Source organism: Triticum aestivum, chromosome 2A (assembly GCF_018294505.1).
Source record: "Triticum aestivum cultivar Chinese Spring chromosome 2A, IWGSC CS RefSeq v2.1, whole genome shotgun sequence".
In the NCBI taxonomy this organism is placed as follows: domain Eukaryota; kingdom Viridiplantae; phylum Streptophyta; class Magnoliopsida; order Poales; family Poaceae; genus Triticum; species Triticum aestivum.
Genome location: NC_057797.1, coordinates 213,804,671 through 213,819,450, shown reverse-complemented (window position 1 = coordinate 213,819,450; position 14,780 = coordinate 213,804,671). Strand labels below are relative to the sequence as shown.

The following is a 14,780-nucleotide window of genomic DNA, read 5'->3' as shown; positions in this document are numbered from 1 at the left end:
ACTTATACATATTCCTCTGACTATGAGATTATGCAATTCCTGAATACCGAAGGAACACCTTGTATGCTATCAAACGTCACAACGTAACTGGGTGATTATAAAGATGCTCTATAGGTGTCTCCGGAGGTGTTTGTTGAGTTGGCATAGATCGAGATTAGGATTTGTCACTCCGTGTATCGGAGAGGTATCTCTGGGCCCTCTCGGTAATGCACATCACTATAAGCCTTGCAAGCAATGTGACTAATGAGTTAGTTGTGGGATGATGTATTACGAAACGAGTAAAGAGACTTGCCAGTAACGAGACTGAACTAGGTATGATGATACCGACGATCGAATCTCGAGCAAGTAACATACCGATGACAAAAGGAATAACGTATGTTGTTATGCGGTTTGACCAAGAAAGATCTTCGTAGAATATTTAGGAATCAATATGAGCATCCAGGTTCCGCTATTGGTTATTGACCGGAGATGTTTCTCGATCATGTCTACATAGTTGCCGAACCCGTAGGGTCCACACGCTTAACGTTCGATGACGATTTGTATTATGAGTTATGTGATTTGATGACCGAAGTTTGTTCGGAGTCCCGAATAAGATCACGGACATGACAAGGAGTCTTGAAATGGTCGAGAAGTAAAGATTCATATATTGAAAGGTTGTATTCGGACATCGGAATGGTTCCGAGTGATTCAGGTATTTTTTCGGAGTACCGAGGGGTTACAGGAACCCCCCGGAGAAGTATTGGGCCAACATGGGCCTAAGGGGGAGAGAGAGGGAAGCCCATGGGAGGTGGCCACGCACCCCCCTCCTTGGGAGTCCGAATAGGACAAGGAGGAGGGGGCGGCGCCCCCCTTCCCTTTCCCTCTCCATCTCCTTCCTATTCCCTCTGATGGAAGAAAGGAAAAAGGGGAACCGAATCCTACTTGGACTAGGAGTCCAAATAGGACTCCCCCCATGGCGCGCCCCTCCTGGCCGCCGGCCTCTCTCCCCCCTCCTTTATATACGTGGCCAAAGGGCACCCCAAAGCACAACAGATAATCTGTTAGCCGTGTGCGGTGCCCCCCTCCATAGTTTAACACCTCGGTCATTGCTACCTCTTGAGCACTGCGTTGGTTTTCCCTTGAAGACCATTTTAACCAGTTAATCGGTAAAAGACAACAATGTAAGATGCCATCGGTTATAAAAAAACCTAATCAAGGAGCACATAAATCACTTCCCGCAGGGCGCCCTCCCCTGCCTCCATCCTGAGCACCTCCATCCCGTGAGCACTCAAGTCCTAGATCCATAGTCTCAAGCTCGCCCGAGCTCCGCCATCTCTGCCTCGAGCTCTGAAATCACCGCCACTAATCAGACTCTTACTTGGATACTTAACAAAAAAGAATCAGAAAGGAAATTTATTTACCGAAACAACATAATGAAATATGATATATATCATTCTTTAGAATGAGAAACTACAAAATAGAAGAGGCATATGTTTATATGGAAGTATTCATATATCCTAGGCCGGGTTTTTACAGAGCAATCACGGGCATGCCGTTATACGTCTATACAAAATGATCTGCGCAAGAAGGCTGCACATATGGAGTATTCATATATCCTAGGCCGGGTTTTTACAGAGCAATCACGGGCATGCCGTTATACATCTATACAAAATGATCTGCGCGAGAAGGCTGCTGTAAAAGTAGCAAGGATTAAAGTAAAAAATGCATCACAACAATTCATTACTAAACAACGGAATGAAATACGATAGCTATCAATCCTGGTAACAGGAAGCTACGAAATATAAGACGACTACATTTATATTATTATTTTGCGGGTAGAGGATAACATTTATATGGAAACATTCAAATATCCTAGGTCTGTATTTTGACCATGTAATCACGGATATGTCGTTATACCCCCACCTTCTCCTTTTACTCCGCATACAAGTTTGGTCAAACTGAAAATGGAAATGCATTATGTTTGAACACTGAAACCCCTCCTTGCAAAAGAATCAATTAGAGCACCGGTCCTCATTCAATCTGATCTCTGACTGTGAGCTATTTTTGTTCTCTATAATTTAGCTTGGGGTTTCCACTTGTGTAGAACTGTAACAAATAAAGCAGGGCATGTAGCATGGGTGCAGCTCCTGTGCTGGGCACTATTGGCATGCTTTGCACACGTATAACAGGCATGGGCAAAGGTGAGAGGGTCATGGTGTACTGCACGGCCTGGATGTGCACTGTGTGTATGCGTGAGGCTGTAAAGGAGAACAACAATGTGTAGCTTCTCGCTTCAGTCATAAACAGAAAAATACAAAAACGAACTCAACACAAAGCTAGTGCTGGGGGAAAACCATCGAGTACCTTGTGTACATCCTTTCTCTGGTTGATTCTTGCTATCGATTCCTCTACGACGAGCCAAGATCTGAGTCTCATGTGTGTCCACAGGGGGAAAACAGAGGCGAGCGAGACTCCAGGCCTGTCAATCTCCTTCATTATCAGCTAATTTGAATGGTTGTTGCCAGTAAGTGAAATGGGAATTGTACATCAAGATTCACGTAGCAGAAACGAATTACCAGAGGGAGATGGGTAGTCTGCAAATGGTACAAAGGATCTCTTTTGAGCTGATCTGCTCCAAACGACTGGTTTCAAACTGAACAAGGAAATAAGCAAATGGACAAGTCATTAGAAACAACCTTGCGCAAAATAATTTGAAACATCATTATGCAGTTTACTGTCATTAGAAACAACCTTGCATAATAGCATAATTTAGTTCCAAAGTATGTCCAGAGATACAGGGGTACAGATCTAGTACATTTTAGTTTCAGAGTATGGTCCAGAATCATACTAAATCTACAAAACCAGTAACCTTATCTGAAAGCACCCACACAGTTCATTTGATAGATGCATTCAGCGGTAAAAGAAAAAAGGATGTTAGCAAATTAGAGCTGCACACACACCTCCAAGGCTCCAATAGTGTTTTGGCCTGTGTAGGAAACACGAACCCCCAAACACCTCGAGCTCCTTGCCCAGTGGGGGTGGAGGCAATGGTGGCGCTTCTCATGACGCAGAGGAGGCAACGACGCGGTCGAGCGGTGCCGGCGCCGCCCCGGACTATATCAAGATTGGGCGAGACGAGGCGGCGACCAGGCGAGCAAGCACCATCATAGCGCCGTGGTTGGGGAGCAGCAGCGGTGTGCAGCGCGGGAGTACTGCAGTAGCGCGGAGGCACGGGAGAGAGGGAGAGAAGGGGGGGGGGCAAGGAGGCCGTGGCTGCCTCGTTTCCTCTCTGAGATCGAGAGAGAGAGAGTACCTGAGAGGAAAAGAATGTTAATGGCGAAGGATATGTATCCTGCGCAGTAAATTGTAAAAAGAAATACCCTGAAGTGAGAATTTTTAGTCGCAGTTTGCAGCTTCCTCATAAGCTTAGGCATCTTCATGCTTTACTATCACCCTGTCAAGCACAGTAATAAGCAACGTAAACATATCCTCACTGAAATTGCATCGTTGATCAAGATGACAAAACTGATTACTCGATAACAAAACCAACCTTCAGCTGGCAATTAGCAATCTTGATGTACACAGATGAAGGTCTGTTCCTTGCAAACCAAGTTGGTAACAACACAACAGAATAAGGGGATGAGTGCTTAGACATTAAGCCATTAAACAAACTCGGAATTGCAAATCACCCTGTCAAGCACGGCATTACACCAACCAACAGGTAGTGCTGCCACCTCCACACAAAGTTACTAATTCATCCTAAAGGAAAAATCACATCATGAGATGGAAAGGATGGAATTAAATCACTAACTCACACACTCTGCACACGGAACGGCCAACGCCGGTGTTGCTTCTCACGTAATGGTCAAAGGCGGAGGCCGGCTCCTCGACCCAGCTCCGGCTTTCGACAATTTGACTAACAGTCTAACACAAAGCATATTATTAACATCCATAATTTGGATTGGGTAATTTAGAACAAGTGATTCAACTTCTATAATTTGACCCTGCTAACACATGATTTATTGGATAATTTGGACTGTTGTGCAAAATTTAAGAGCGGAACTAATTGTTCAATTTCTAATTTTTTACTTGGCATATCTTCTGAGTAAGGTGAGCTCATTCTCTAAAGCAAATACAACAGTTTTCAGGAAAATGCTTAGGAACAGTAGCGGCAAGTTGAAGATCAAGTTGGACAGAGTAAGCTCTAAATGGCATCTCCCTTTTTCTAAAAGGCAAAAGATTAAGTAAAATCTGTCTTTTGGATAGAGCAAATATATAGCTTCAGAAATAAGAACAAAGCCATGAACAGAGCATCGAGGAATCAGTATAAGAACAAAGCAAATATTATACTGAAGGTTGAGTAAAATCTGTCTTTTGGATAAAATAAGAACAAAGCCATGAACAGAGCATTGAGGAATCAGTATAACAATTTTGAAACACAAAAATTTCGAAATCTTGCAAAATCACAACAAAAATTTATGTAGTTATGAACAATTGGAAATACATTATAATAAAGGTTGATTAAAATCTGTCTATTGGATTGAGCAAATATGTAGCTACAGAAATTTTGCAAAATCAACACAAAACAAGAATCTCATTTAATGAAAACAAATCTGTCATTACCTATGATCAGAATTAGGTATTGCAAAAATAAATCACTCTACTCGCTAGAGATCAGATAAGGAAAAGAAAACTAATGAGTGACAACTTCTAAGATATTGATCAGTTAAGGAAAAAATTGTTGATGACATTATTAACCTATCACTTTGTAGAAAAGCATGAGAAACTAACAGAAACTACCACATATACTTGCAAGTGCGCCACTAAGAAAAGCAATCAGGCATGTTTTCTGGGACTCTGTCCCTGCTATTTAAAAGAACTGCACTAACAGAACAAGGCTAAGGAGGAGCAAAATAAGGACAATATCGGTAGTCATGCAAGTGGGTAGACATATGTACTGCCATAACTTGAAAATCACGAGCTTCATCAAGAAACACATGCAAAGACGAAAAAGAGTTTCAACAAGAAACACATGTAAAGACGAAAAAAGTTTTTTTCAGCTAGCAGAAGATTACAAGTTCATCTTACCCAGGCACACTGCCATAACTTGAATGTAGCTTGTACATATTATACGTATTCACTGTTTTATTGAGATAGTATATCAACACTATAATGCTGAAAATGCAAGCAGATAAACAAAACTGCACTACAATCACCCATACACGCCACTAAATTTTATATGAGCACCTAGAACTATTTTATGGTGATAAAACAATGGAAGCACGTTGGCAACACAATTGTAAAATAAACTATATTCAAGGAAATCTGCACTTGCCCGGTTTGATAGCAAAGCATTTTCTACGTGTTCTGAGAATACCACAGCTTTTTAGACTACCATGCTGAAAAAGAGCCCACGTGCATATTCATGTGCCTCTCGATACACATCTCCTGCCATGTATTGTGTGAACAAATAAATAATCTATATACTGAAAAAATTAATATAATGAACTTGAAGAAAACAACTATATCATTCTGACCAACTTTGTTCAAACACGACCAGACTCCAGACCACATTTTTTATGTCATTAGTTCTAAAAGGAGCGATAGAAGAGTGCTGGAGGTACAAATAAGAATCATTTCATATTACAAATAGAAAATGTGAGAAGGACTGCTGGAGGTACAAATAAGAATCATTTCATATTACAAATAGAACATACCTTTGCATTAGTAGTTGTCGATTAACAATACATTTAGACATCCAATAGATCCAAAGTGCACACATAATTACAGTATAATTGTAGACCACAGGGTATCCGTTGCCAAGTTATTTATTGTTCCATGGCCTGTAAAAATGAAGAGTAGTGTAGTGTCACACTATTGGTACAGGAAAATTGCTGCAACTACGAAAAGAAAAACTGATTTTTTTTGTTTATGCACAGTATAGTGCCTGGCCATCAATATTATTGCAGTAAATGTCAGAAATCATATAAACACATATATCAGGAAGTTATTCTAATGCTCTAGTAACATAATATAATAACTAATATATTAACAACACTATTGCTTGAAGGGTCCAATCAGAAGCTCCTACTTATTTTAGTCTGCCAAGCAATCCGTGTGTGCTGCAATCTTCAAGCAAAATTTACTTTTTGCATAGATCACAATAATAAAGGCAACAAGCGGTAGATTCATGAATTTGTTGCTGCTACCCAGATAGAAAATTGAAGGCAGCCTACCTCATCTTCCCAAGTTGATTGTGAGACTTACTTTATTCCAGAACGTGATGTCCATGTGCCACCAAAATGTCTCCCACGGATGCCATTGACACCACTACTTGCTAGTTATTCCAGAGTTGATAGTGAGAACATTCCACATCTGCAGCCATAACAAAAAATCAATTGAATGGAGTCCTTATAACGGGGAAACATAACTTGAAGGCAGCAATCCTTGATATCCATCAGTTCTGACACAACAATAGCAAATAGGAGAAGTTAAGAAAGATCTAAAACCAGGTGTGCTGCTCCAACGAATCTGTGTGTAACAAGAAAGAGAGGTCGGGGAAGAGAGAGAGAGGGCACAAAGGGGAAAGGGGGAGTACATGCGTGTCAAGGGTAGCCTGGCCTCCCTCCCGCTCCAGATCAGGAACCTGGGAGAAGGTGAGGAGAGGTGGCGACGAGGTGCGCGCCAGCTAGCGTGGCTGGGCTGCTGCTCCCCTTCTCTTATCGAGGCCGGACTGAGGACGCGCTGCGGCTGCTGCTCCTCTCCTCTTGCTGACGCGGTCGGTCCGTGGTGGACGCGGGCGAAGAGGAGGAGGCCCCGCCGCCGCCGGGCTTGTCCACCGCCATGGATTTCTCTCCGATGCGGCAGGGGTTTGGGGCGGCGATGTGGCGACAGCAGGAGCGGAGGCGGCAGCGGCGACAGGAGGAGTAGGCGGGGAAGGGAAGAGGCAGGAGGGGGAGGAGAGTGCGGGAGCGGGCGACGGCTTGGGTTCGTCAACTGAGCGACTGAGTTTTATACATCTAGACGTGAAATTATTAAAATGCCCCCAGCGGGGCACCGAATTAACAGGCGGTGGCATAGCGATTTAAAGGCGACGTGGAGGCAACGGTTGTGACTACGAGTTTAGAAGGGTTTATATGTTCAATATCAGGTGGATCATAAACAAACATTCTTCGACAGCAGCCAACTTGTTGAGCACAAATAAAGAAAAAAACTTACGTGCTTACTCAAATTGCTTCCCCGCGTCCTGGGACGGCACGAAGCCGGCCAGCCGAGGGATTCATCCGCATGCACTCCCTGTAAATTGCTACTACTCTAAGTAAGGGGCCTTTATCACATGTCGCAAAAGGAAGACATGAAAGAGTGGCGAACGGCACGTAATTGATGAGACGATGACATGACCGAATGCTACTGGTACTAGTGTGACAATGCTTGGCACATCCTTTTTGCATGATTGAGGTAAACTCAGGTTTCAAACAGCCTCAAAATTTGGCGGATAAGTGTGCCCATAACGCATGAAATCGTGTGACACATCATTAAGCTTGGCAAGGGAGTAGACGCCAGCCTAACAAACCGAAAGGTTGCATTAACTCAAACTCTGGTATGTGGTGACAGCAAACGAAATCGACCCCGCGCAACACCAATGCTGCTATAATACCTCGTGCGCCAGATTGTGCTAACTAGGTTTTTTTTTCTTTCCAAAAGTTCGCCTACACGTACTATATTCTTATAGAAGGCAGAAACAAGTTATGAAAGACTACCCTTATTGTGAATAACAAACATAGTAGACTCAACACTAGGGCATGCCTGGAGACAAGCCACCACAACACATGGGTCTACCCTAAGCCGAAAGACAAAGCCGTGTCTCGACCAACAGCGTCGCCCCCCGAAGACAACACATCGTCAAGTAGGTGGCAAGATTGGTTGGTCTAGAGGAAGGCATCGTCTTGGATGCATCAGCTACGACCTATATAGTATCGTTGAAGATCAACCTGGGACAGCAACGAGCACAAAAAAGGAGCCCCACACATGACCTTCAAGCCATGTCTCCGTACACGATGCTCCCAACAGAGGAACGACATCGAGGATGCCGCCATTACCGATTCAGAAAACTGAACCTAGGCTTTCACCCGGAGATACACAAGCAAACTCAAATGCGAGGGGAGGGGGGCAGATGCCGACACACCTCGATGACGCCTCCAAAGAGGGGAACAAAACCCACGGGTTTTGTCCCTGCCGACACCGATTGAAGGCGGGAAGGACTTTCATTTGTAACACCGCACACCTCCACCCCCGCCCATCGGATTGGGGCAACACCGTCCAAGTTGGATCACTTTGCCATCGCCGCAACACCTCGACATCATAGCTGAAACGACACGGTCCACCAACTACCCGCGTGAACGAGAGCACGCAACACATCTTCCAACTCCCACGCGACCGAGAACCTGCAGCCCCGAGCCATCTTCCTCCAGTCGCACAGGCAGGGGCGCGCCACACTACAGTATTTGCACAAACTCTAGGTGGAGGACCGCACCATGGTCGCGGCCCCATGACCCAAATGGGGCAAAGTGGCATGGAGCAAGGAATAAATAGAGTTAACTTTTTTGTATTTCGAGGCCGGGAAGAAAAGAAAAGGAGTTATAGGGTTTTGAGAGCAGAAGGCGACCCGGAGGCGGCGGCACTTCCCCTCGGCCTGTTGGTGCCACTGTGGGTCCCCCTACCCTCCGCCGGTCACTACGGCGTGGAAGAGTGAGAACATTAGGTATGTGTCTGGTTTGTGTCATGTAGGGGCTTTTTAGTTCTTTGTCGCTAGTGAAGTTAGGGCAGCGCCGGTGACGAAAATAATGTTTCATTGGCTTTCCTGTGTTGTTGGCCTTCCTTGGAGGAGCGTTGACGGGTCGAAGGATGATGTCTATCGCTGGGCATTCAGTCTTGCATGAGTAGGTTAGAAGAAAAGGGCTTAATTAGCGTTTTGTGAAGTACGTTGTTTTCAATAAAGAGTGTTTATTGTTAACTCAAAATAGAGCATCCAGCATTTAAGGGGATACAAAACATAGTGAGCAACACTCAACCTCTGCATAATTAGGATGCATAGATCTAAACACTAATAGTCTGATAAAAGATAAATAAAAGGACTGACATATTGATAACAGTGGAGTCATATAGAACCAACACAAAGCAGTGCACTGTATCTGTATGGTTTGATGCACATGGCTTTGGTGAATGTGAATATTTTAGAAAGGGGAGCTTTAGTAGTACTGCTGGAGTAGCAGATATTCGAGAGGGTCTTAAAGCATTAACAATATTCCTAGCAAGATAGAGTATTACCCAGTGTCAGAATGTCCAAGCTGAACTTTGCTGAGCCTGACGTCTGCGACACAAAGCTTCCGGGTGTCTCCCATTTCCCTCTTTATGGCTGAAAGGAATCCAATCGCCGAGGGCAGCAAAGAAAGCCGCTTTATCATGCCCCCACGAGGCCACGATCGTCTCGCACCCGCGGTCGCCGTCACAGTGCCAGCCACTGCCTGGCCTCGGCAGGCAGGCATTTCATTTGCCCGGAGAATGGCTACAAATATCCCCCCAAAACCGAGAGACCGTAGCATTTCCCTCCTCGTGCACCAAGGATCACCAAACCAAACGAGGTTCCGTGGTGTTCTCGGCGGAGCTCTTTGGCTTCCGTTGGTAAGCGCCCGATGATCCTCGTCTTCTCTTCTCTTCAGGCAAGCAAATCGATTAGCTCGTTGGACAACCGAATGATGCCGCGTTCCGTTCCTCTTTTGCTGTCGCAGGTGAGCTGCGCCGCCACTTCGTCCTGCTGAGCATTTCGTCGAGCAGCTGGTCGGCGGCCACGGGCAGAGCAGGAACATTTCCATCGCCTGCGTTCCTCTCCTGCTTCTTCTCCTGGTTCCTCGGTGCGATCTCGGCCTCTAAATTCCTTCTTTTGGGTGGAAACAGATGTCGTCTAGATCGAGAACACAGTATCCGTGTTAGCTTCTGGTTCTGGAGGTCAAGAAGCCACTTGTGCTTTCTTGCTTTGTGGTTTGTGCAGATGGGCTGCACTGCTGCTCACCTTGCTGCTCTGCTGCTCTGTGTCTCCATTATTGCCGGCGGTGCCATAGCTGGTAGACAGAATGGCACCAATGGCGTGTCGAGGCCGGCTGAGGTGCGCATCGGTGCGCTCTTCACATTTGATTCGGTCATCGGGAGGGCAGTGAAGCCGGCTATCGAGCTCGCTGTTGCGGATGTCAATGCTGATCCAACCCTACTCCCCGGGACAAAACTGAGTCTTCTTATGCAGGACACCAATTGCAGTTGCTTTGTTGGAACCATTGAAGGTTCATACATCTTTCTCTTTCATCAGTTTTTCATTTCCAAATCTGTCTTGATTCTATATCTGCAAGTTAGTTTAGTATCAAATCAAAGAATAATGATATGCAAGTTAGTTTTTTTTTCTCCTGCTAGTAACTAGACATAAGATAGAAGTTGGTGAATATTACCTGACATATTTTCCCCCAAGCACGCACCAAAGCGTACGTCATTCTGTATTAGAATAAACCGCCAAGAAGGTGCAAAGTACATGTCACAAGCCTTGCTGCGACCAAAACTGAAACAAAACTTATGTAGAGAAGCAAGCAAAATAAAGCCAAAGCCAGACCCAAACAAAACTGCTAGATATGCAAGTTAGGTTTCTAGCTACGCTTAATAACTAGACATGAGTAGCAATTGGTGAAGATATTTGAACCTTATCGTATTTAAATTAGCAATTTGCCATTTTAATCTGCTTGCTTGAGGTTTCTTTCCTTGCACGTGTTGTATTTCTTTTGTACTCCCTCAGTAAAGATCTAAACGCTCTTATATTTCTTTACGGAGGGAGTACTTCTTTTTAACTCAATCTTGGTAGCCAACACCATAATCAAATTCAGATACAGAGGAAATTTGGATTGGAAAGTTGCAAAGCTATATAAGGTAGTTCCATGATATCACGGCAACTGTGCAAATTTGAGTCCTAAGCAGATCATCTTTTCTAATTGTAACTTTCCTTAGTTTTCTTTTACTTATTAAATTATAAGTGAACATATGATTTATTAATCTCCCATTCAAATCTTGGAAGAGTTTGATAAACTAATGCTACCTGTGCAGCATTGCAGCTTCTGGCCAAGGATGTCATCGCTGTATTAGGTCCACAATCATCCGCAATTGCTCACATCATTTCTCATGCTGCTAACAAACTCCAAGTCCCACTTATCTCTTTCGCAGCCTCCGATCCTACCCTTTCTTCCCTTGAATACCCTTACTTTGTGAGGGCTACACAAAGTGATTACTACCAAATGTCTGCTGTGGCTAGTATCATCAGTCAGTATCAATGGAGAGAAGTCATCGCCATCTATGTTGATGATGACTATGGCAGAGGCGGCATCACGGCATTAGGTGATGCCCTTGCAAAAAATATGGCCAAGATAGCCTACAAAGCAAAACTGCCACCTCATGCTGGAAGGACTGCAATCCAGGATGTCTTGATGCAAGTGAATGAAATGGAGTCCCGTGTCTATGTTGTCCATGTGAACCCTGACTCTGGGATGACAGTTTTCTCCGCCGCAAAATCTTTAGGGATGATGAATAGCGGCTATGTATGGATAGCAACAGACTGGCTTTCTGCAGTGATAGATTCACCTGCGCATGTTGATTCTGATGCGACAGAACATACGCAGGGGGTTATTACTCTCCGGCAACATGTTGCTGACTCTGGCATTCAGCAGTCCTTGCTGCCCAAACTGAACAATCTGACTAGGAAAGGAACCCGTTCGAGCTTCAGTTCTTACACTGCACATGCTTATGACTCCGTATGGTTAGTTGCTCATGCAGTTGAGCAGTTTCTGAGTGCAGGGAATGCAGTATCCTTTTCTGCAAACCAAAATCTGCAAGCTATAAAAGGAAGTAGCCTTCAGTTAGATTCTCTCAGAATTCTCAACAATGGAGATAAATTACTGGAGAAAGTGTTGCAGGCAAATTTCACAGGGGTTTCAGGCCAAGTACAATTTACTTTGGACGGGAATTTGATCCATCCAGCTTATGACATCCTGAATATCGGTGGTACTGGTTTCAGAACCATTGGGCATTGGTCAAACTTTTCTGGTCTCTCAGTTGCTGCTCCAGAAGACTTGCATTCAGTATCACTGGACTCTACAACCAATGATATGCAGCTCCATGATGTTATCTGGCCTGGTCAGACTGCTGAGAAACCCCGTGGTTGGGTGTTTCCGTACCATGGGAAGCTTTTAAGGATCGGTGTTCCTCTGCGTACAAGCTACAATGAGTTCGTGATGCAAGACGATGGGCCTGATGGGGTAAAGGGGTTTTCAGTTGATGTTTTCAAATCTGCAATAAGCTTGTTGCCTTACCCTGTGGGATGCAGTTTTGTTTTATTTGGAGATGGTTTGAAAAATCCGAGCTACAGTGACCTTGTACAAAAGGTGTCCGAAAATGTGAGTACCATCTCCATATCATTGAGTCTGAAAAACTATTGTACCATCTTTATTATACTGGATTTTATTAATTTTGTTCTTCTCTTTTGGTACCACTCAGTACTTTGATGCTGCCATAGGGGACATCTCTATTGTGACAAATAGAACAAGACTTGTTGATTTTACTCAGCCATATACAGAATCAGGTCTCATTATTGTAGCTCCAGCAAGGGAGATTGGATCAAACGCTTGGGCTTTTCTGAAACCATTCACCTTTCAGATGTGGTGTGTTCTAGGTTTGCTCTTCCTCTTTGTGGGTACAGTTGTTTGGATCCTTGAACACCGCACTAATACTGAGTTCCGCGGAACCCCAAGGCAACAAATTATGACAGTATGCTGGTTAGTATATGTATTGCATAACATTTCTGTTTTTGAAAGTGTGCAAGTTTTTTTGTTATCTGATATATGATGTCTGCTCTGCACCTTTCAGGTTTAGCTTTTCAACCATGTTTTTCGCACACAGTAAGTTCTGAAATCAAACTTGTCAAGATATTAAAGACTCTTTTGGTTCACTCTTATATCCACTTTTTTGTTGGTTTACACAGGAGAGAACACTTCTAGCGCACTTGGCAGATTTGTGCTCCTTGTGTGGCTCTTTGTTGTGCTCATTATTAACTCAAGCTACACGGCAAGCTTGACATCACTTCTCACTGTTCAGGAGTTAACATCGGGGATAAAAGGTCTTGATAGTTTGATCTCTAGTTCAAGCGCAATTGGTTATCAAGTTGGATCGTTTGCCAGAAATTATCTTGTGGAGGAGCTCAATATCGCGGATTCCCGTCTGGTGCCACTAAACAGCCCATCTGATTACGCAAGAGCACTAGAGCTAGGGTCTGGAAATGGTGGTGTTGCTGCAATAATCGATGAGCTGCCATACGTTGAGATCTTCTTGTCAAAGTACTGTAAATTCAAGACGGTCGGTCAGGTTTTCACAAAAGGTGGATGGGGATTTGTAAGTTAATTAATTATGATCTGATAACTCTTCCAATTCAAAAAAAGAAGGATCAAATAACTGGCTTTTATTCTCCTAAATATCTTACTATTGTACTATTTTCTGCTGCAGGCATTTCCAAGAGACTCTCCTCTTGCCGAGGACTTGTCGACAGCAATCCTTACACTATCAGAGAACGGCGACCTCCAAAGGATCCATGATGAATGGTTAAGTGGGAAGAAAGGATGTGAGTCAGATGATAGTGAGCTCGGTTCAAACTCCTTGAACCTGTCAAGCTTCTGGGGCCTGTTTGTGGTGTGTGGCCTTGCATGTGCCATTGCTCTCCTGATTTTCTTCTGGCGAATATTGTTTCAGTACAGCAAGTATAATAACCAGGTTGAGGTTGAAGCGGCGATCGTGAACCGGCCAGCGAGGCTAACCAGCATCAAATCGCTAATCTCTTTTGTTGACAAGAGGGAGGAGGAGGTGAAGAATGCTCTCAAGAAAAAGCCTAATGGCTCTCAGCAGGCAAGAATCGGCACTACAGAAGAAGCATCTACATTGCCGCTGTAAGACTTACGTACATTGCTGCTGCATGACTAACATAGTGAGAAAGAACAACGCGCGGCCCTCCTGCAGTTGAAGTGGCAGATTCCGAAACCACGGGTGGCGATGGACCGACGACGCTGTTTTCTTGTGTTCCGTTTGCTCTGGCTGTGGAAACCTTGCAGCGTCCAGAGCAGCTGAAGTAGAGTATTTTCACTGAAACATGTTGCCAACTTGTTGATGGGAGAAGTAGCAGCATTCGGTTGTGGTATGTAAATCTGAAGTAAGCTCTCCAGATTGTAGCTACAATTTTTTTCTGTCAGAGTGCGCTTTTCTTTTTGAAATTAGAAGTAACCTCTTGTGTTCCAAGTTGTTGTAGCTACAATCAATCTGAAGCATGTTCTGAATAAGCCGAGGAGTCTGAATCCTTGTTTGGTGTGGTGTGTGCCTGGTACTCTAGTTGCGCATTTCCTTTCGCTACTGAGCTGTGCTGTGATGAAAGAGTAACATATGCATCTCTACTCTTTCGCTTAACTCCGAAATCTTTTACATCCCAGCAGACTCGAATCCTCATCGAGCTTAATTAACATTCTCCTCTGTAACTGCAGAATTGACATCTCAAAAAGAGCAATTTTAACATTGCTCAAAAAGAAATCTCTCTCAGATTACAACAGTGGACCTGTCCGGCTCTCCCTTGCTTGCTGCAAGGCAATGAAGGAATGGAATTGTACTTGCTGATTCTCCATGCGACTGACTGAGAAACTAATCCGGACTTAACTTGGATTACGATAGGAAGGTAGCAT

At 44.2% G+C, this 14,780-nt stretch overlaps 1 protein-coding gene and 1 long non-coding RNA gene across 6 annotated transcripts; one reads left to right on the top strand and one right to left on the bottom strand.

Annotated features, from left to right (window-relative positions):
• Positions 1 to 1,112: 1,112 nt before the first annotated feature.
• LOC123188414 (uncharacterized) lies at positions 1,113 to 6,950 on the bottom strand. 3 transcript variants are annotated; one of them, XR_006494618.1, is made up of 9 exons: positions 6,578 to 6,950; positions 6,247 to 6,354; positions 5,697 to 5,822; positions 3,530 to 3,572; positions 3,360 to 3,433; positions 2,940 to 3,292; positions 2,556 to 2,632; positions 2,344 to 2,458; positions 1,113 to 1,326 (listed from the first exon to the last, which is right to left on the bottom strand). It is a non-coding gene; the product is annotated as an uncharacterized lncRNA (long non-coding RNA). The 3 variants fall into 3 exon arrangements; XR_006494616.1 differs by having other exon boundaries at positions 1,115 to 1,326; positions 3,530 to 5,822; XR_006494617.1 differs by lacking the exon at positions 1,113 to 1,326 and adding an exon at positions 1,589 to 2,237 and having other exon boundaries at positions 3,530 to 5,822.
• A 2,459-nt stretch (positions 6,951 to 9,409) lies between these two features.
• On the top strand, positions 9,410 to 14,387 carry LOC123188413 (glutamate receptor 3.5). 3 transcript variants are annotated; one of them, XM_044600506.1, is made up of 8 exons: positions 9,414 to 9,660; positions 9,768 to 9,890; positions 10,028 to 10,313; positions 11,119 to 12,461; positions 12,562 to 12,839; positions 12,931 to 12,962; positions 13,046 to 13,452; positions 13,564 to 14,387. In XM_044600506.1, the coding sequence occupies exons 3-8, from the start codon at positions 10,028 to 10,030 to the stop codon at positions 14,002 to 14,004; spliced, it is 2,787 nt and encodes a 928-aa protein (XP_044456441.1). In that variant the 5' UTR covers positions 9,414 to 9,660; positions 9,768 to 9,890; the 3' UTR covers positions 14,005 to 14,387. The 3 variants fall into 3 exon arrangements, with proteins under 3 accessions (XP_044456442.1, XP_044456441.1, XP_044456440.1); XM_044600507.1 differs by having other exon boundaries at positions 9,410 to 9,660; positions 9,768 to 10,313; positions 13,046 to 13,438; positions 13,564 to 13,924; XM_044600505.1 differs by having other exon boundaries at positions 9,768 to 10,313.
• Positions 14,388 to 14,780: the final 393 nt, after the last annotated feature.